Source organism: Lineus longissimus, chromosome 14 (assembly GCF_910592395.1).
Source record: "Lineus longissimus chromosome 14, tnLinLong1.2, whole genome shotgun sequence".
NCBI classification, from domain to species: Eukaryota; Metazoa; Nemertea; class Pilidiophora; order Heteronemertea; family Lineidae; genus Lineus; species Lineus longissimus.
The window spans coordinates 7,970,143-7,991,178 of NC_088321.1; the positions used below are offsets into that span (position 1 = coordinate 7,970,143).

Below are 21,036 nucleotides of genomic sequence, written 5' to 3' on the forward strand. Positions count from 1 at the left end.
GCTCATAATCAGGAGGTCGTGGGTCAACCTCGTTTACCCGGAGGTCATTACGTGCTCCTATAGTCACTTGCACTGCACCTGGTATCATGTTGAGTTAAAACATATTTGATTGGTCAAAGAATAACGTTTGACATGTAAATAAGATGTAAATAATGATTTGACACTTGGCATATTCATGGCATATTGAATCGTTGAAAAGGGTGACTTATCAGTCTACATAACCATTTACCCTAAGGCCGAAGTTACATAGGCCTCATTCGTTCATTTACCACGAGTCACTTTCCGGGTTTTTCTTTCATTCCTCGGTGAATGCACGCCACAAGGCCGTGCTTTTACAGGGGAACGAAAGCAAAAGGGGAAAATGAGTCCTGGGAAATGAACGAATGAGGTCTATGTAACTTCGGCCTAATGCGATCACAAATCAATTGACGGCATAATAGAACTTCATGGGCACGGATAATATTAGCTAATGCTGATATAAAAAATTGATTTCCTCTACAAGAAAATTGCGTCATTTAGTCGGGCCATGCGGGAACTCCAAGCAAAAAGAACCGAAGAAGCACGTGTTACAAACGCCAATCGAGCGAGCACTGTGAAAATATTATTTCGAAATCCCTTTTGATAATTTATTTTTATATCTAAGTATAAGGCTTCTTTATCTGTATTCAGCTTGAGATAATTGCTCAATTTTACAATTATTTGGTCGGCTGCAAAAAGTTTTGGTCATGATGAAACAGTGCTGACAAATAGGGCCCGAATAGACGGATCAGCGGTCAGACATGCTACGTCACCCCCAGATTCTGGCGGTGACGCGGCATGTGTCGTATAGGTATTTCCAGGGGATACGGTGAAGCCCTTTTGAATGCTAATCAATTAGACTCCGGATGTAGAGGTTGGTCGCGGGTTCGATTCTCGGAAGGGCCACCGCTGTTTCGTCTTTGTGTCTTTGAGCAAGGCATTTTAACCTACTTGCTTCTCCACCCTGGAGTAAATGGGTACCTAGCTGGCAGAGATGGCAAACTATGAATGTTAGTCCTGAGCGCTGTAAAGCTGCAGCTCAGACCTGTGATACTCTCACAGAGTAGAGCTTGAATCATGAATGTGAACCAGCGTACAGTCATGACAGTGCCCACATGTATAACCATAGCGGGGGCTTGTGGTATTAGCTCACCTCTCTGAGAGGTGAGCTAAGAATAGCAAAATTTCGTTTGAACCGAGGGGTTTGGTGAGCTTTTGCTATGGCGAAGTGTCTGTTGTCTTTTGGCGGGGCACATTTCGTAAACACTGGGACTCTATGATGAACATTGGTAAATTTATCAATTAAACCTTTTGCAGAGGGAATTATCCTAGAATCTTCACATTCATCATGATCTTGATAGCCGTGTTTTGTCTCTTGAAAACCATAACTGTATACTGGAAATTTGATATACCTATTTCTAAGGCCTATGCAATGCCTACGAAACAAAAAAACTTAAAGTTATGAATAGAAAAAGAGAGAATTCAAATAAAATTCGAAAAAAAATTGTGTACTTTTTTACCTATTTATGCCATTTTGTGTACCTATTTTCCCAGTACCTTTTTAGCTCACCTCTTAGCAGAGGTGAGCGTATCCCATACCGTGGCGTCCGTCGTCCGTCGTCGTCGTCGTCGTCCGTCGTCCGTTAGCAGGGCACGTTTCGTAACTGTTAGAGCTATTGAGTTGAAACTTGGTACACATGTACCCTTATGTAATGACACCTTGGAGACCAAGTTTCGGTCCGATTCGTTTCATGGTTTGGCCACCAGGGGGCCAAACGTTAAAAGTGAAAATATGCAATATCTCCCTTAATAGTAGTCGGGAAATTTTGAAAAAAATATGGTAGGTACTTCTAGCAAAGGTGCATCATATATCCTCCAGGTTTTTGATTTGACCTCCTTTTCAAGGTCACAGAGGTCAAATGGTGTAAATTGGCCGTTAGGATGTAACGATGGCACGTTTCTAAACTGCAATGACTATTGATACCAAATTTGGTACACATTTACCCCTTAGTCAGGTGATCTCAGGGACTGAAGTTTGGTCCAATATGATTCACCACTTGACCACCAGGGGGCAAAATCCAAAAACCTTAAAAATGTGATTATTCCTTAACTTCTTGCCCGATTGCCACCAATTTGATATCATGGGTACAGCTAACCACCATACAGTATATGCCACACAGGTTTTTAATTTGACCTTCTTGTCAAGGTCACAGAGGTCAAATGGCATAAATTCGCCGTCAGGCCGTAACTATTGCATGTTTCTTAACTGCAATGACTATTGATCACAAATTAAGTACACATGTACCCCTTGGTCAGGTGATCTCAGGTACCGAAGTTTGGTGCGATATGATTTGCCGTTTGGCCTCCAGGGAGGGGGCCAAATCCTAAATTCATCAAAATGCCATTATTTCTAGTAATGACTTGCCCGATTGGCACCAATTTTATATCATAGGTACATCTAATTCTAACAACCATTCAATGTGTCACTACTCGGGTTTTCTTTGATTTGACCTACTTTTCAAGGTCACAGAGGTCGAATGTACTGTAAATTGGCCATTTTGGGGAAATTGTAATTGCTTGGACCTACATCAAACCTAACACTACATGACACAATACCATGCTCTTTATCCATCTTTCCTCCACATGAGGTGAGCACAATGGCCCTGGCCATTTCATTTTCCGGTACCTTTACTTCCGGTACTTTTATTTCCTGTACTTTTATTTCCTGTACCTTTTTTCCTGTACCTTTTTTCCTGTACCTTTTTTCCTGTACCTTTATTACCTAGATTCAGTCAACAGACACCCCTATACCCCCCCCCCCCCCCCAACACACCCATACTCAGAAAAAACAAACGCCCATCTCTTCCCGCTACCTTAATACTTCTGGATACCAGGATATTGGTATAAAATATGTGGAACGGGCTGGAGCAAACAGAACGGTTGCCAGGACGACTTGGCATGTGAGGTAGCTCAACCCTCAAAGCAAACCCACTGGAGAATGCCAGCAAGACTTGGCATGAGAGGTAGCCAAATCCTCAATTTTTTTGTCTAAGGGACAATGCTAGGAAAGCTCAGTATGAGAGGTGGACGGACATATCCTCTTGGGAAAGCTCCTTTGCAGAATGCTAGAACAACTTAGCATGAAGGTAGTCTAACCCTTCCCTGGCAATGCATCAGTGGCTATCTGATGGCGGCTCTTGTAACTATAGGCCTCACGAGTCAGCCTGTTTGGCCTATACTTTTTTGCACTTTGTTTGCGAGTGTGCTTCAGAAAGGATTAATCATGTGGTGATTATGTGGGAGATATTAGTGTGCGTAAGTGTTGGCTTGGAATTATGATGCTGTAGAATGTGTAAGTACTGTAAATAGTTATGAGCTCAGTTTATCATTAAAACTTATCAATTAGAATTGAAGTCTAAGCCCTCTGTTTCTTACTTAGTTCCTTGGTCCATTACAATAAGATTGGTGTCAGATCAGTGGTGACATCGTACTTGACGAACTAGTTAATTTCGTCGATATTTGGATGCCCAGGGTTGTGGCATTTATTGTCTTTGTTTCTTTAATGGTGACGCCTTACTGCTCGACCCGGTTTTACGCTACAGTAGAAATAAGCATAATTTGTATCCTAAATTAGACGTAGAACTACAAAATCTCATCTACTTATTCAGAGAGCTACATCAATACAAACATATCAACAGAAGTGTTGCTATCATCGAGATATAACAATGAGCAAACCCACATCTAGTAGCACAGAAAAGGAAGTATTCGCTGTTGAATCTGCCTGGGCTTTCAATTTTTTACTGTCGTCTGCTATCGCTTTGGTAACCATAGTGACAGGTCCTTACTGACACTGTCCGAATCCCCACACCCACGGTGGTCAACGTACACGATTAATGCAGTGCGTAGCAATGGTCTATCACTTTTCTTGAGCAGACAATCCACTCCGTTTTGCGCCTTAGAAACTACCGTAATTGTGAGAATAAGTCCATTTTTAAGTGTTCCACCCACACAACGTTCTTGCGTAATTTGAAATAGGCGAATTATTACCTCATAGCCGCGATTTACTTTGTGAAACATGTAACTGTCCGCTAAAAATCATCCCTGCAATCGAAGTTCGATAATATCTGACCGTGGACTATTCGAAGGACCACGCTGTATATGTCTGCTACACTGTGTGTTGCAAATAGGTATTTCATTTCCTATCATTAGGATGATATTGGAATGTCAAACTGGCACATCACATCAAGACGTATCCTGATGAACACCGACAAACATACGGATGTACGACCTTTCGGGTGCACGGATTAACCATACTAAAACACGTGAAATATCGTTATAGGGCACACTTCAAACGTACGTTTCCCGTTTTAGACGACGGTATATGCGATTTGTAGAAAGTAGTTTTTCATGATTTGTCAGTCTACTAAATAAAAACGGTCTATCTTTTGCAGTACCGTAGAGTCGTTTAAATCAGCCGGTATTCCTTGAACCTCACAAGTGTTTTGGCGTTCTCGAAACATACTGCCGCCTTCAAGGGACCCTCCAATCTTCGTGATGACCCGGGTGCAGCAGCGAGGCTTCTCTACTCGAGTCCATTGCTATGTGGTAAGCGTGCTACCATTTAATCACACCCCTTTGGTTACCTTACGTCATCAAGAGTATACCTGGATGATTCATATTATTGGAGCCAAAATGTTGAGCAAAACAGAGGCAGAGCCGAGATTTTGGCCAACATTTCAGCTCCGCCCTCGCAATTTTTGGTGAGACAATCAACGCCGACAGTGAAGTATCAATTTCTATTCTAAAATATATCAAATGCAACAAAGGTTTTAGATAACAGTGGTATTAGATGGTTTTTGAGAGCTTCCACATTTGCACCAACCCAAGCGGTGCCGCTGAATTCAAAACGAGACTTCGTTTGCGCATAGTGCATTTGCACTGAGCGGTTCTCCATTCGCTCTGAATCAGGGTATTTTAGAATTCGCTACTATACTTCCCAGACAATATTTCGACGTCCCCTAGTTTCTTTTCCGTCCAACCATGCCAACAGTTAATTGATGAAGACACTTGACCGAAAATCTATCATTTCAGTAACTCGTCACTGACACCCTGCAGAATGTTATAGATTTGCATTTGAAATATCAGAGGGTTGTGGTCCGGTATATGCCTAATGTACACAAAATCAACATTATGTACAGGAATTATTTTCATTTATTGACATATCACGCCTAAATTAAGGGGGAGGTATCTTCAAAGGGTATTGTACATGATCACATAGTATGAATCAATTATTAGTGACCCTTCATTGTTATTTTGCCATTAGAAAAACTATAAAATGAAGAATTCCCGAACTATAAAACGAAGATGCTCTCAAAAATCATTGAAGAAAATGTGTTATCAATTTCAAACTTTGGCAACATGACTTTCAAGCCAAAACGACCCTTTTCTATTGATTTCAACAAATTCCACACACTTTCATTAATTTTCATAGGGGGTGTGGTCGGGTATATAGGCCTTATGTACACAAAATCAACATTATGTACAGGAATTATTTTCATTTATTGACATATCACGCCTAAATTAAGGGGGAGGTATCTTTAAAGGGTACTGCACATGATCACATAGTATGAATCGATTATTAGTGACCCTTCATTGTTATTTTGCCATTAGAAAAACTATATAGTTTTCCACCTTTTTCTGACCTCTGCGTAATATAGATTCTGCAATCTTCAATCTTCGTTTTATAGACACCCGTAGATGACCCTCATGTAGTGTTTTGGCACAACCTGTCTTCGGGGCAATTACCACGGTCAGGACGGAATTGATATGTATGTTGTTGTTACGAGCAGATGGCTGATGATTGTAAATAAAGAATACAATTATCGTGATTAAATTCGTCGTTCATGCCTCAAGAACGTTACAATTGGCGACGAGGAAAAGTACGAATGTGCCAAAGAGACTGTAGTTTGAATACGACAAGTTAAATCCGGGTTAAATTCGATAAACTTTGTGAAAATGGCAACGAATGTTGATGTTGCTCCACTGCCAAGGTTTGACTGTACAGGTGATTTGGCCAGTGTTGGTCCGCGTTGGAAGCGGTGGAAAAAGGCTTTCGAATATTACGTTGTTGGAAAAGGTGTTACTAACAATGCACAAAAGAAAGCACTGCTTCTTCATTCCGCTGGGATGGAAGTGCAGGATGTGTTCGAAACTGCCGCAGACGTGCCATTCGTAGCAGTGGCTGAGGGTGAGACTGACAATGTGTTCAAGGCAGCCATGAGAAAATTGGATGGCTACTTTCTTCCGAAGTTAAATGTAGCGTATGAGCGCCATGTTTTCAGACAGTTGAAACAAGAAGAGGAAACAGTAGCTCAGTTTGTTTCGAGATTAAAGCAGCAAGCTATCAACTGTGAATTCGGGGATTTAGACGCAGCTAACGAACAGATACGTGACCAGGTTGTGGATGCTTGCAAGTCGTCCCAATTACGCCGTAAACTACTGCAAAAGGGGACGGATTTAACTCTGGACAATGTTTTGAGTGTGGCGAGGGCCATGGAGGCAGTGGACCTCCAAATGAAACGTATTGAGGGCAAACCTGCTGAAGTAAATCGTCTTTCCGACAGGAAACAGGAGAAGAAATGGGGTAAACCGAGCGGTAAACCAAGTGGTAAAACGTGTTTCCGTTGCGGAAAAGAAGGCCACATTGCCAAAGACTCCGATTGTTCAGCTAAAAACGCGACATGCAATAAATGTAAATTTGTTGGACATTACGCTGTAGTTTGCAAGACCAAGTCGAATCGTAAACCAGGCGAGAAACCAGGAAGAGGGCAAGAAAATGGAGATAAGCGCGACAAAAAGAGGAAACCCGTACATTTCGTTGGGACAGCAACAGAGGACGATGAATACTCATTCTTATTATACCAAGGCGCCGAGAGCAATAAAGGTGTAATAGATGTCAAAGTCGGTGGTGTTTTCGTGCGCGTTTTGATTGACTCTGGGTCGACAGCGAACGTCATCGATAGCGCAACGTGGAAATACTTAAAAAACAGCGTGTGAAATGTGTTAGTGAACCAACCGCGCAACGTTTGTATCCGTATGGTTCAAGCGAACCTTTGAATACACTTGGGAAATTTTCCACAACTGTTGAGGTGGGTGACCGGAACGTTGAGGCCAACTTCATGGTAATCAACGGGATAGGACAGTCATTACTGAGCAGAGACACTGCAGAAAAACGTGGGGTCCTGAAAGTGGGCTTAAATGTAAATTCCGTGCAATGCGACAAACTTACGCTGGAGGACATTAAGAAACGTTTTCCAGGGGTATGCAATGGCATCGGTAAACTTAAAAACTATCAGGCAAAGATCCATGTGGATCCTAACGTTAAACCCGTAGCTCAGAATGCGCGAAAAACCCCGTTTGCTATACATGATAAGTTGGAAGTGAAAATAAAGGAACTGGTGAAAGATGACATTCTAGAAGGGGATGAAGGCCCGACGCCGTGGGTGTCACCACTGGTGATTGTTCCAAAACCGTCAGGTGACATACGAATTTGGGTTGATATGCGACAAGCTAATACCGCGATAATTCGGGAAAGACATCCGATTCCAACAGTAGAGGAAGTCGTTCAGCGGATGAATGGCAGCACCGTATTCAGCAAAATTGACTTGAAATCAGGATTTCACCAACTGGAGCTTGCTGAGGAATCTCGAGGGATCACAACTTTTGCTTGTCACCTTGGTTTATTCCGGTATAAAAGATTGAATTTCGGAATATCATGCGCGCCGGAACTTTTCCAGCATGTTATTTAACAGGTGTTGGCTGAATGTGAAGGGGTGGAGAATATTTCTGATGATCTGATCATTCATGGAAATGGTGACCCTGAACATGATGCGCGCCTTATCAAAGTCCTAGAAACTCTAGAAAAAAATGGTCTAACTGTGAATTTAGACAAGTGTTTAATCCGATTACCCGAGCTTGAGTACTTTGGTCTTAACATGAGTGCCAACGGTCTTGCACCTACCGCAGATAGGGTAAGAGCTGTTGTTGAAGCAAGTAAACCCAAGTCAGCGACTGAAGTAAGAAGTTGTATGGGACTTGTGAACTTTAGTGGGAGATTCATACCCAATCTCGCTACTATAGCTGAACCGCTCCGAAAGTTGACTAGGCACGGAGAACCATTCAAATGGGGACAACCGCAGGACATTGCTTTCAAAAAGTTGAAGGATGAACTGTGCAGGGTGAACAAACTAGCTCATTTCAAGAAAGGGGCTGACACTGAAATAGTGGTTGATGCCAGTCCAGTAGGGCTAGGTGCCATGTTGGTACAGACTCAGAACAATGAGAAACGAGTAATTTGCTATGCGAGCCGCAGTCTGTCTCATGTTGAGCGACGTTACTCTCAAACAGAAAAGGAGGCGCTAGGAATCGTCTGGGCCTGTGAAAGGTTTCATGCATATTTGTATGGGATCACTTTTGAAATAGCGACTGATCACAAACCGTTGATTTACATATACTCGCAGAAGTCGAAACCGTGCGCGAGAATTGAACGTTGGGTGTTGAGATTGCAGTCATACGATTTCAAAGTGAAGCATATTCCCGGAAAGGAAATGGCAGCAGACGCGTTATCGAGGCTGATTGAGGACACGCGAAGTGAAACAGAGAAAATCAATCATGTTAACGTTGGAGAGGGGTATGTTCGATTCATCGCAGAAATTGCAACACCAAAAGCGTTGACAACTCGTGAAATAGAACGCGAATCCGATTCCGATGCAAAATTAGAAGTTGTGAGGGAATGTATCGCAACGGGACACTGGAACAATTGCCCTCCTGAGTACAAATGCGTGCGCAACGAACTCTGTGTGGTTGGTAAACTTGTTCTAAGAGGCTGTAGGATCTTAGTGCCAAAAACTTTGAGATGCCAAGTTGTCAAACTAGCTCATGAAGGGCACTTGGGTATCGTCAAAACCAAACAAAGACTACGCTTAAAGGTATGGTGGCCTGGTATGGACAGAGATGCGGAACGTGAGTGTAAGACTTGTCCTGGGTGTCAGCTTGTGGCACAACCGTCTTACCCTGAACCAATGAAACGCACTGAAATGCCAACCATGCCGTGGCAGGATGTAGCGCTAGACCTTCTTGGCCCGATGCCAGAAGGAGAATACATCCTGGCTGTCGTCGATTATTTTAGTAGATATTTCGAGGTGGACATTGTAAAAAGTGTGACCACCACTGATATGATAAGAAGTTTGAATGAGATTTTCGCTTCTCATGGATATCCGCTATCGTTAAAATCCGATAATGGACCTCAGTTCATCTCCGAAAAGTTCGAATGTTACCTGGAAGAATGTGGCATAGAGCACAGACTGAGCCCAGCTTTATGGCCACAGGCCAATGGTGAGATTGAGAGACAAAACCGTACAATGCTTAAATCTATGCGCATCGCACATGCACAAGGCAAAGACTGGAAAGAGGAACTTTTCAAGACACTTCTGTCTTATAGATCTACACCTTATGAGTCAACGGGTGTTACTCCAGCAAAACTCATGTTTAATCGTGAAATCCGTACTAAATTGCCTGAGTTGCGTGATAACACACCAAGGAATTTGGAAGCTAGAGATCGCGATGCTGAGAGCAAGCAAAAAGGAAAAGGACTATGCAGACCAGAGACGTCATGCCAAAGATAGTGATTTAAACGTAGGGGATCGTGTTTTGATGCAACAAGCGAAAAAGAACAAGTTGACGACGCGTTATGGTGAAAAGCCGCTAACTGTCGTGGAAAAAACGGGAAGCAAGGTCACTGTCGAAACAGATGGAGGAAAACAGTACAGGAGAAATTCAGCTCATCTACGCAGATTTGAGGAGCAAACAACGGAGGATGCTACTGATAACGATATCGAGACGGAAATCGCAATTGACGATGATATCGCTGAGGACACTGACCCAGTGCCGCAGTGGTCTCCTCAGAAGATTGTGACTAGGTCTGGTAGAGAGATCAAAGTCCCTACCAAATTCAAGGATTTTGATATGACCTACATATAGAAACCTAGCTAAGGTGTTTGTTAATGTACGATCGCGATAGACGATATTAGCAAGTTTACTAAAAAGGGCAGAATAATCCCTTTATCTAACTGTGAAGCTATTGGGTAGTCTACCCTAGTTGCTTTACTATATAATTCATGTTTTTTGTAATCAAAAGGTTAATCTTTTGCAATCTTAGTTCTGATAATCTCTTTGTAGACAGACATTTCATTGGAAATGAACTCTTGTTCAAATTCGTACTCCCATAGTGAACTCTTAACATGATGGTTAAACTCTATTTTGATTGAGTTAGTTCTGGTTAAGCTGGTAACATTATTGTTTAGTTTCAAAGTGTTCTTTTATACTCTGCTGTTCTTGTGTTTTATATGTACGCTTAAAGGACTCTTGGACTGACATTGGTTTAGTAATATTCAAGCAGAGTTAGTATTGTGTATTGTGTTAAATCTGGGGGGTTAACTACTTGTCTAAAATGAAATGGCCAGGGCCATTGTGCTCACCTCTTGTGAAGGGAAGATGGATGAAGCATTAGCATGGTTTTAAATGTAAGAAAGAAATGAAGTAATGTTTTACAATGAAATTACATGAAAAACAGAAATTTGCAGGTTAGTGCAATCGTTAAAACAGCAGCAGAACAAAAGCTTGAAGCAGCAAAACATGCAAAACATGCCTACCAAAAGAACAAATAAGCAATTCCATGCAACAAGTCATCAGCATTAACACACCTTTTAAAAAAAAGTCCTTTGGTTTACAGATGACCCATTATGGAAATGCTTAGGAATAGGATAATTATGTTGTTTGCTTGTGTCTAGTACAAGAAACAACCATCATCTGAAATTCCTAGGGCTCTGTAGAGGTTAATTAATCCTGCATTTGCCTAGGCTTAGACTATGACATCCCACTTAGCAGCATTTCAAGGCACCCTTAGGGGAGAGTCCACTATTAACATTTGGGGCCCTGCTGGCCAAACTGAGAATCAGAAAAAGACTGCAGTTTAGTCTAAGAGTATAGGGGTACATTCGTACCAAGTTAGGGATCTGTAGCTAAAGCAGTGACAAAACGTGCCGTCATTGTAAAATGGCGGTGCCATAGGAAAACTTTGACCTCTGTGACCTTGAGAAGTAGGTCAAATCAAAAACCCACATTTATGAAATGTATCCTTGCTAGGAGTACCTACCATAAAAATGTTATGAAAATCAGACCACTATTAAACGAGCAATCAAACATTTTAACTTTGGACATTAAATTTGGCCCCCGGGTGGCCAAACTAAGAATTTTTCAAGATGCCCGCCTGGCACCCATATTGGCTATCACATTTGATAAAAAATCAAGGATTTAGTAGAGAGTACATAGATATACATCCAGATCAAATTTGGTTGCAATCCGATCATTAGTTTCGGAGTAATAGTACTGTGTTTATTTTTCAAGATGGCTGCCTGGCGGCCATATTTGATGTCCGAACGGCCGAAATTTTAGGGCTGGAATAGAGAATCCCCAGATACATGTCAACACTGGTTTAAAACCTTCTAGCTAAAATAGACAGGAAACATGCTACTGTTCAGTGAATCAGCAAACTTTGACCTCTGTGACCTTGAAAAGGAGGTCAAATCAAAAACCCGGAGGATATATGATGCACCTTTGCTAGAAGTACCTAACATATTTTTTTCAAAATTTCCCGACTACTATTAAGGGAGATATTGCATATTTTCACTTTTAACGTTTGGCCCCCTGGTGGCCAAACCATGAAACGAATTGGACCGAAATTTGGTCTCCAAGGTGTCATTACATAAGGGTACATGTGTACCAAGTTTCAACTCAATAGCTCTAACAGTTACGAAACGTGCCCTGCTAACGGACGACGACGACGACGACGACGACGGACGCCACGGTATGGGATAAGCTCACCTCTGCTAAGAGGTGAGCTAAAAAGGGGAGGGATTGTAGTGTTTTGGCACAACCTGTCTTCGGGGCAATTACCACGGTCAGGACGGAATTGATATGTATGTTGTTGTTACGAGCAGATGGCTGATGATTGTAAATAAAGAATACAATTAGCGTGATTAAATTCGTCGTTCATGCCTTAAGAACGTTACACCTCATGCATGCGTTCACTTTTACTAGATCTCCGTGCACCAATGTGGGTAGACCTAAGTTCAGATTCTGGAGCTGATACATCATAGACTGGAGGCTTGATCGACAATTAGTGTTACAGTGCGGCATACACAGTTTGAATCATCAATGAAAACAATTCATATTTCGAACATTTGTGAGAAGTCTACAAATCTACGAATTTTCGACGATAAAGACGTGAATTCGGTTAATTCGTAAAGAATGGTCTCACGTAGTATGTTTACTGATATTCGCTCTCCAATAAAGACCGGAAAATATGAAATCAAAATGTCCTTATAGAACGAGGAATTTACATAAACTTGTGCGATATTGCAATCCCAACGTACACTAGATTTTATTCAGAAGGTGATAGAACATTGCTACGCAGGGGATGAATCGTGTACGTTGTCCACCGTAGCACTGGTGACTGTAGTGCACATGTGGTCGAAGTGACAAAAAACTCACAAATACCAGTAGTTCGCATCATACTCGCGTTAGAAAAAAACTGCCATCGTTAATTTCTATTTGCTAACGGTTTGGTATAGGTTTCAACACTAGAATAATGGCCTGTCATTTGATAAACATGATATCATATCATGATTTTACTCGAATGTAAGTTAAAGGCAAAACAATGGACAGTGAAATGATCTCATCAAGTATATGTACCCATGCGAAGTGCATACACAGAGAACAGTGTGGGATGCAATAACATTGCAACTAATAAGGAAAAGCAAATAAACGCAGTGCGTTATTTTAGTCTCACCAGATATCTGTCTGTAAGCCATACCCCTTTTTCTCGTCGTCCTCGCCCTTTACTGCCTCCGGTGACATGTACTGCACTGTTCCTTTATCAGCAGTTAATGCTCCATGGGTCAGGCGACTGGCCTCGAGCTTCTTTGAGATTCCGAAGTCCGCCAATTTGATACGGTCATCGAAGCTCAAAAGTATGTTGTCAGCTATAAAGTAAAATGACATGTTGTTGTGATGTTGCAAACACGTGTAAGTGCAAAAATAATTTGAGATAGAAAACTATTATTATTAAACCCAGATCGTCAATGTTTTAAGACTGGCTACGTACCCATCGTAACTGTGATAAGAATGAGATCACAGAAATATAAAATCAACTTTTTTTTACGATAACACAAAACATATCGGGTTATTCAGAGAAAAAAAACTGCCATTCATCTTAGTTGTATATCTAAGAGGGAGGGAAGCGCTGAACATATCTTAAGATTTGTTATCTAGGATTACATGTTTGTTCCTCCAATTATGAAGATTTACAAAGTATAAGGTGAAAAGAATGAACAAAAAATGAATCCAGTTTTAACAAAACAAAACTGCCCAGGTGTGCATTGTACAAGTGGTCGAGTTATTTACTTAGCTCTTATCGATACAAGATAGTTCCATTACCCTTCAGCCGATTGCGGCTTTTCTGAGGACGAACATTTTTGTATCAAAGTCATAGTTATCTAGCTGTCTGCCCAGTAAAGTTTCTGTGAGCAGACTGTCGTTCATGTTCCATAGCGTGGTACTGAGATTTGTGGGACATTCACGATCATTTCCCAGTAGTTGTAGCGAAGAAAACCCCGAATACCCGCAAATGTAGACTCCCAGGGCAGCCCATCGCATCATCCAATTTGGTCTCCTTATACCGGGCGACAGGACGAGGCCGGTCCAATGCGTTCGGAGTGGATCGCAGAAGAGGTGAACTTGCGGGTCGGTATACCTCATGGAACAGCGATCACACTTTGTCTCTGTGGTAGTCTCTGGTGTTTAGTTTGGTCAGAAAATCATAGTCACTTTTACGCGCAAGGTCGAGCTGAGCAGCAGTCCCTGACAAAGACGGACAATCAGATGATTTTTGAATGTTTGCTACCATAAGAAGGTTATTTTCTGCACACACTACGACAAAACGTTGATTTTCAAGATCAAGGACAGACATGTAATTTTGTACTTAAAAACTTTCCTAATGGGTGGACAGAGTTCGACTGAGTCGGTAGACATGCTTAAAGAGCCCGACGCTATGTATATTTCTATTGTATTCGTCAGGTATGGAACGTGTCCAAGACATGTCTCATTTCTGTTTTTCATGTTTGTCATCGATTGGTAACGGAAGCTAAAAGTGTAAGTACAATGAAAATGTCAAGTTTAATTTTACTCTTAATTTAAAACGACCAAAAACAATGGGTTAATATCCATTTTATTTCATGAAAATAGCTCAAAAATTGAAAAGGTTATGATTGGCCAAAGTTAGAGACTCAGCAAGGCTCATCAAAAAGTGGGACGGCTCGATAACTTGGCCTCTCTAATCTGAGAACAAAGAGCGAATAGCCAAGACTATATTAAAGAGCCAAGTGCCCCCCCAGGAAAGCCACGACCCAAAGAAAAAGTAAAGGCTAATGAATACGATTATTATCTTTGGGAACCATAAGTCTAACAGGTACCCTACTTAATTTTTTTTTTTGGTAACCACTGACGTTGTAAGACATAGCCACCCGGATAGCGGTATTGTCAGCAGTCTACCATGTCTGGATTTTTTTATCGTACTATCGTTATACCGTCTAAACAATACCGGTCCAGTGTACATTGTGCCTGCATTTCATACACTACGTACAATCAAACATGTTTGTCATTCCTGCCGTATCATGTAGCCTTTTGCGCAAATATTGCAAATAAAACTGTTTTAAAAAGGCATGATAGTGCTCAAATTTATAAATCCTTGAAACCGGCCAATTCAAGTAATGAGAGTAGGACCGCCTCATCACACTACTATCATTGCGCAAGGAGTGTGCATTTATTCTTCTTCACTAGCATCATACCCGTGGCGCGGGTTGTTTTAGGGTGTGGGCTTACTGTGGGGTCGGGGCAATTTGGGTGAAATGAAATTATATGTCCATGATGTCTGGGGGTTGTGATGTTGTCTCGACTTATTTTGACGAACTATTTTGCGAATGGTGAAGAGGCAATGGCGTGTTACATACTTAGTACAACAAATGCCGCAGGCATAGTGGGTGGCAGCACCAGACGGAGGAAGTAGTTCGCCTAGGGTTTTTTTCGACACCCTCCGCACGGACTCCACTCGTTCCGGAACACTCACTTACTTGTTAATCTGCAGTGGTTAGCCTGTTTTAATTGCACTAAAGAAATGTTAATCGGGATTTTATATTATATTTTATATTTGCCCCGGGTATTCATATAGGGAGCTGTGCGCTACTTTGCGCCCAGTGCTTGGTGACGTGTATCACCTGATAAATTCTCATACGGTACTTAGAAAAATTAAGAGCGATTAACAACGTAAGGTGAAAGAGTACGACCAAAATAAAGGGGGAAAATTGCGGAGATGGATGAATGCTTTAAACATATAGTGGCCCCAATACTTTCTCGGATTATTTTTATATAATCCCACACTTTTGATTTAATAGATGGCCCCATATGCAAATCAGACCTGCTCAAAAGGCCCCTTATGTTAATGAGTAAGCCCATATATAGAAATAACAAAAAATGCTATTTCTCCGAGATCGCTGCAAAGTTTACCCATTTAACCCGGCGAGGTCAATCTCCATATCAACCACGACTATCAGAAAAAGTTTCGAGGTCATCCGATCTAAACTGACGGAGGAGATGTGTGACAAACTAGAGAGGTTGCGGACCGTCCCCACTCCCACTCCCACTCCGAGGTGATTCCGTTTTGGCGTATTACGTCATCACTTCACGAGGGATTTCCCCGTCTTGCTCCCCGAACTCGGACGATTTTACGAGTTGGAGGCCGCGAACTCGTAAGTGTTCTCCCACTTGCATTATCTTAGCTTTAGACATTTAAATGTAGTGACAATGAAGAAGCAATATCCCTTACACACTGTTCTAGCACGTCACCTAAGTTGTAACAAGATTTTTTGTGTAAAAGACGTAGAAAACTTGTTGTTTTTGAAGTGTTCAATATTGTGTAGAACGGCCGTCACGTCGTAGGCCTGTCGCCCCAAAATATAGTTTCATGAATGAAACTCTGTTCCCCTCTGTACTTTTTGGATCTAGTTATCTTAGGACTGAAGTAATTCGTAGTTTTACAATAGAAATACGCACATGTTACAGAGGAAACGGCTTTTTACTAGCTGTAAATCACCAAAATTGTAGAATATTTCGTCTGCTTTATTTACTTTTTTTCTCGTACGTCGTTAATTTGGGTGATTTCCAGTTTGGCCGTGTGACTCGCAGGCTGGCCGAATGACGTCTCCCAACTCGGTTCCCGTTGGTGCGCGCAACCTACTTTTCGACGTCACGAGTTCCGAGAACGACTCCAGTTGAACTCGGAGTGGGAGTGGGAGTCGGGATGGTTTGCAACCTCTCTACTATTTCAGCTCTACGTCCATTATAGTAGTGATTCTCCTAAGCAGCAATAACAATCAAGCATATTGTACATGTAGGACCGCGCCTTATCACACTGCTATCAGTGCACTTGATCAATGAACCAAAATCAGGCGATGGTCTAGATGCAGGCAAACCACTTCAACTAGGCCACCAGATAAATAAACATCTGATATACAGGCCTAATTAAGCAACTAAACATAGACAGACCATATATTTCTGTAAACTGAAGATCACCGTCCTCTAGTTTATCTCAAAATATTTGAAAATTTTACCCCCAGAAAAATCTTGAGGAGGGTCAAAAAAATTACATAAAAAACATTTATTTGGGGGTCATTTTGACCCCGCGATCCTCCCCCTAATTAGTGCTTATACACCGTTAAATGGTGTAGGCTTATAATTTGTTTAATTAGTGTAATTGAGAGGCCTGAAGTATGCAAGTCAAATAAACAGATCAAAACACCCGTCTCCTCTCAACTCAAGACAGGATATTTTGACATGGCTCATGAAAACCTTTATACCCCCAATTTGGAACAGCCACTAAATTTTGTTTCTTGTAAACTGTCTGCAGATACTTGAACTTCTCGTCACCCCACTTGGAAACAATGACAGACTGCATATTATTTAATTTTATTTATTTATTTAATCGTACATAATAGTACATTCAACAGAGTGCAGTGCTGTATTGTGCAGTGAGAAAAATAAATAGATGGAAGAACATTTTAAAAACAAGTTAGAAACAGGCAGCGAATGCCACAACTAATTACCAGTGATACTCAATTGAACTTGTTTATACAGATATTATATTGGCCATCAACCTATTCAATGTGATTAAACTACTCTACTGATAATTATATCAGTACTTCGCCGTTGTAGCATTAACTTGAAATATTGGTATAGAAAGTGTTTCGCCGTATTTGGGTTTTATTGGACCACGATCCTTCATATTATGATAGATGGCGCAGTGTACACTACTACTACTCTGCCTATCCGTCCTGTAAAAAAACGGAAATCTTGGCTCTCAGAATAGGGCGTACCGGCTAGACGCAAGGGCCCAACGCGCCGCGTAGCGGCAAAAAAGCGAAGCTGGCAAAACATTTATAACGGGTCACCGTCACTTATTATTGGACTTATAGCGCATTTACGGGGTTGCAACTATTTTGCTTTATAGTGTCACCAGGAAAGAAAAGCATGCGACCTAACGCCGATCTATTTGTATAAAGTGATAATTGGAAGGTATATAGTAGGAAATATCAATAAAATAATCATTCCATTTCGTCTTTTGAGGGCATTTTTGATTGTAAAAAATATATGTGTACGTCACCGTAGTCTCTGCAATGATAATTTTATCAGAGCAGTCTCGCGCAAGTAGAAGTTCTTTACCTATTAGTTCTTCACTTATTAGTCTCAACGTCTGGCGCAAAGCCAGACGTTTTCCATTACGATTTCACTACGATGTTTGACAAGAAGGAGCAGTGCGCGAGATATGCTAATGAGCAGACTTCCCTCGCTTGAGTTTCTGAAGAATGTTCCATATCGCGCTAAGCTCATCACTACTGATTACGGCAGGCGTGCAAAGGTAGGTATCTGCTCCCCAACTTCCACCCTAATACGGTACAATAAGTTACCATTTGATGGGAATGGGACAATGCCCTCACTGTGTATGGAGTCATAGGGATAAGAAGACATTATTCATTAGTGTTGGTACAAGTGATTTTGCCCTAAAAGCATGCGCATTCAAAAAACAAAATATGCAAGGTATCACGTACATGACCATGACGACGTGCAGAAAGTGCACTGGCCAGTGCATACCCTATGGCTATGTACTAGTAAACATGGTAAACATGAACAACATCATTATTCATCGGCAGTTCATTTTACTCCGAGCTTTTCCTGAAACATATAGCCATGATAATTAGGCCTACCATGTACCATGACCAATAACAGCACTAGATCATGTAGATGTCAACAAGTTCACATGAACCGTATAATCCCATGTGGGGCATGCGTCTAAACCAAAGCCCCAAAATCACTTGTTTTGGTCTATTTCAGTTTCACTTGTGTTTCCCCCGTCTCCCAGTCCATAATACATTTACAGTTTACAATCCCCGATCATGGCCCAACAAAAGGTCATCGGTTGACTAAAGGAACACAACTGTTCAATGGATTTATAGTTGAATGCGATCAAACTACGTCTTTTCAATCGTGGATTGTAAATTTAACCCCATGGGCCTAGGAAAGGCCCTATAACAATACTTTCGACACAGTTATTATCTCCGCTGCCTCCACCATGTTACACACAGTGCTCACTGCTGATTCTAAAATGCGCCACCTAGTCAAAACAGGACATATGTTCTTCTAGGAATAGATCTCTTTCCAATATTTCGTCATTCCACTATCGTCATCACCTCATCATACTTTCATTGACATTACAGGCACACATCCACAGAGCACTCTTCAAATCATCTACACAGTGGTTATCAAACTAGGATTATAAAGGTAATTTCTTAGCCCCGCACAGTGGGTTTCAGTCTTGATAAAGGGGCACTATCCAAGATAAAGTTACAAGAAGTAGTCAATAGGGGTCTCTCACCTCTCACTGTATGTCCACACTATTCACGCTTGTACGAGGAATACATTGCTGAATCTAACAACACCCAGTGCCCTTACTCTGTATATTAGTCACTGGAAGATGGCCCATTTCACTCCTTCCTTCTACTTCACCTATAGTCTCATTGCAAACGCCTCAGTTCTATGATATCACATTCACTTTCAGCTGTCATGCAACGCAACAACTGTGCTATCTGCCATCGCACATCAACGAAGAAGTGCAGCCGCCCACATTCCACCTCACGTCTGTCCGACCAGCTGCAATCCTCGAGGACGCCCCACTGCACCACGATGTTTGACAAGAAGGAGCAGTGCGCGAGATAGGCTAATGAGCAGACTTCCCTCGCTTGAGTTTCGGAAGAATGTTCCATATCGCGCTAAGCTGACCACTGCTGACCATGACAGGCGTGCATTGGACTGGTACAGGTTGGAACTGAACATTGAATATGCTGGTGGTGACGCTTTCTGATGAGAAGTTGGTCGTGACTGATGCAGTATCCTTGGACTTGTCCACAGCATCGTTCAATCATTGCTCTCTGAGCTGCCTTGATTCTGTACTTACCCAAATACTAAGACCAAATGCCTGTTGACTGTGCTTTAAGAGAGACTAGCGCCATGCCTAGAGATATGACTGACCCCTATTGGCAAATTTGTATGACTTTATCTTGCCTACCTAGCTGCTGCCTATAGTCTCCCTTTAACTGCGGAACACTTCAAAGTCGATAAAATGCCATGTTCCACCTTTTAATGTGTTCAGACCGCCATTTTCAAAATAATCAAGTCAGGACACTGCCTTCTAGTCTCATAATAAAATTTGCTTTCCTCAATAATAACATTTCTACTTCTTCAATGCTTTCATCATTCCAAACTTCTCCTCCTCTGACTTTTACAGGGGTACAGTCATGGCAATCAAAACCCAAATACTGAGACCAAATGCCTGTTGACTGTGCTTTAAGAGAGACTGGCGCCATGCCTAGTCTCTCTTAAAGCACAGTCAACAGACACCAACCCCCTCAGACTCAGAAACCACAAACGCCCAACCCTTCCTGCTACCTTAATACTTCTGGATAATGTCATATCATATTGTCAAATTTGATCAAAATTTCAAAACAAAAACTTCGGATTTTAAAACTTGATCGATGACGCACCCATTCAATCAAAATGAAATGACCCAGGGCCATTGTGCTCATGGTATAGATATTTGGTGGTTAGAAATTCACCCTGGTTAAGAAACATGCTACATGAAGAGTATATACAGGTCAAACCAAAGTTTATATGACAAGTGATGTATGATTGTTTGGAGTATACCATAACGATATCATCGAAAACAGGTCACTAATAAGCGAGATATTGCACTTTTTACCTTTTTCAGTTTTGGCCTCCTGGTGGTCAAGTGGAGAATCAGATCGGGTGCTAAGACCCCACCTAGAGCGTGAGGGATGCAAACGTTTTTGCTGTTATGAATGCTGTTGTACCTGCTTTGATCCTAGCAACATTTTCTCTTGAATACACAACATGCTGTGTATACAATGTACAGGCACGCGCATTGTCTAGAGTACACATCAGACTTCGCTGGCTGGAGAAAACTGTTTTGGTCATATGGCACACATGACATCCAAAAACCGGGGCTCCATACGCCTTAGATTTACTTGGGGGTCATAGCCAGATGTTGAATTGGCCCCAGCTTGAAGGGAAGCGGGGAGTTCTTCCACCGCCACCGCCACCGCCATTTTTTCTCCAGCTGACATTATTGATGACGCGGTTATGTTGATTCGCCTCTGCTGTGCATGCAACCAACTTGTTCATGCGTACACATCAGTCTGCTACATCGCCACTTCGATAAAAGATAGTGGTATTAAGAATCTCTTTCCAAAAAGGGTTTTATCTTATTCCGACTTGGAG

The 21,036-nt window shown here is 41.7% G+C and overlaps 2 protein-coding genes across 6 annotated transcripts in view; one reads left to right on the forward strand and one right to left on the reverse strand.

Annotated features, from left to right (window-relative positions):
* The window catches only part of LOC135498761 (uncharacterized), a 115,345-nt gene that overhangs the window by 32,769 nt on the left and 61,540 nt on the right, over positions 1-21,036 (forward strand). For 3 of the 5 annotated variants that reach the window (XM_064789169.1, XM_064789174.1, XM_064789171.1), the window contains exon 2: positions 4,470-4,623. The exons of the other annotated variants lie outside the window; for them this stretch is intronic. The gene's annotated coding sequence lies outside the window, so the exon portion shown is untranslated. The remainder of the gene's footprint in view (positions 1-4,469; positions 4,624-21,036) is intronic. 5 annotated transcript variants of the gene reach the window in all.
* Positions 1-21,036, reverse strand: part of LOC135499230 (uncharacterized) — a 59,542-nt gene that overhangs the window by 12,678 nt on the left and 25,828 nt on the right. Inside the window, exon 8 of the mRNA XM_064789891.1 lies at positions 12,926-13,118. Within this exon, the coding sequence (XP_064645961.1) occupies positions 12,926-13,118 (193 nt within the window). The remainder of the gene's footprint in view (positions 1-12,925; positions 13,119-21,036) is intronic.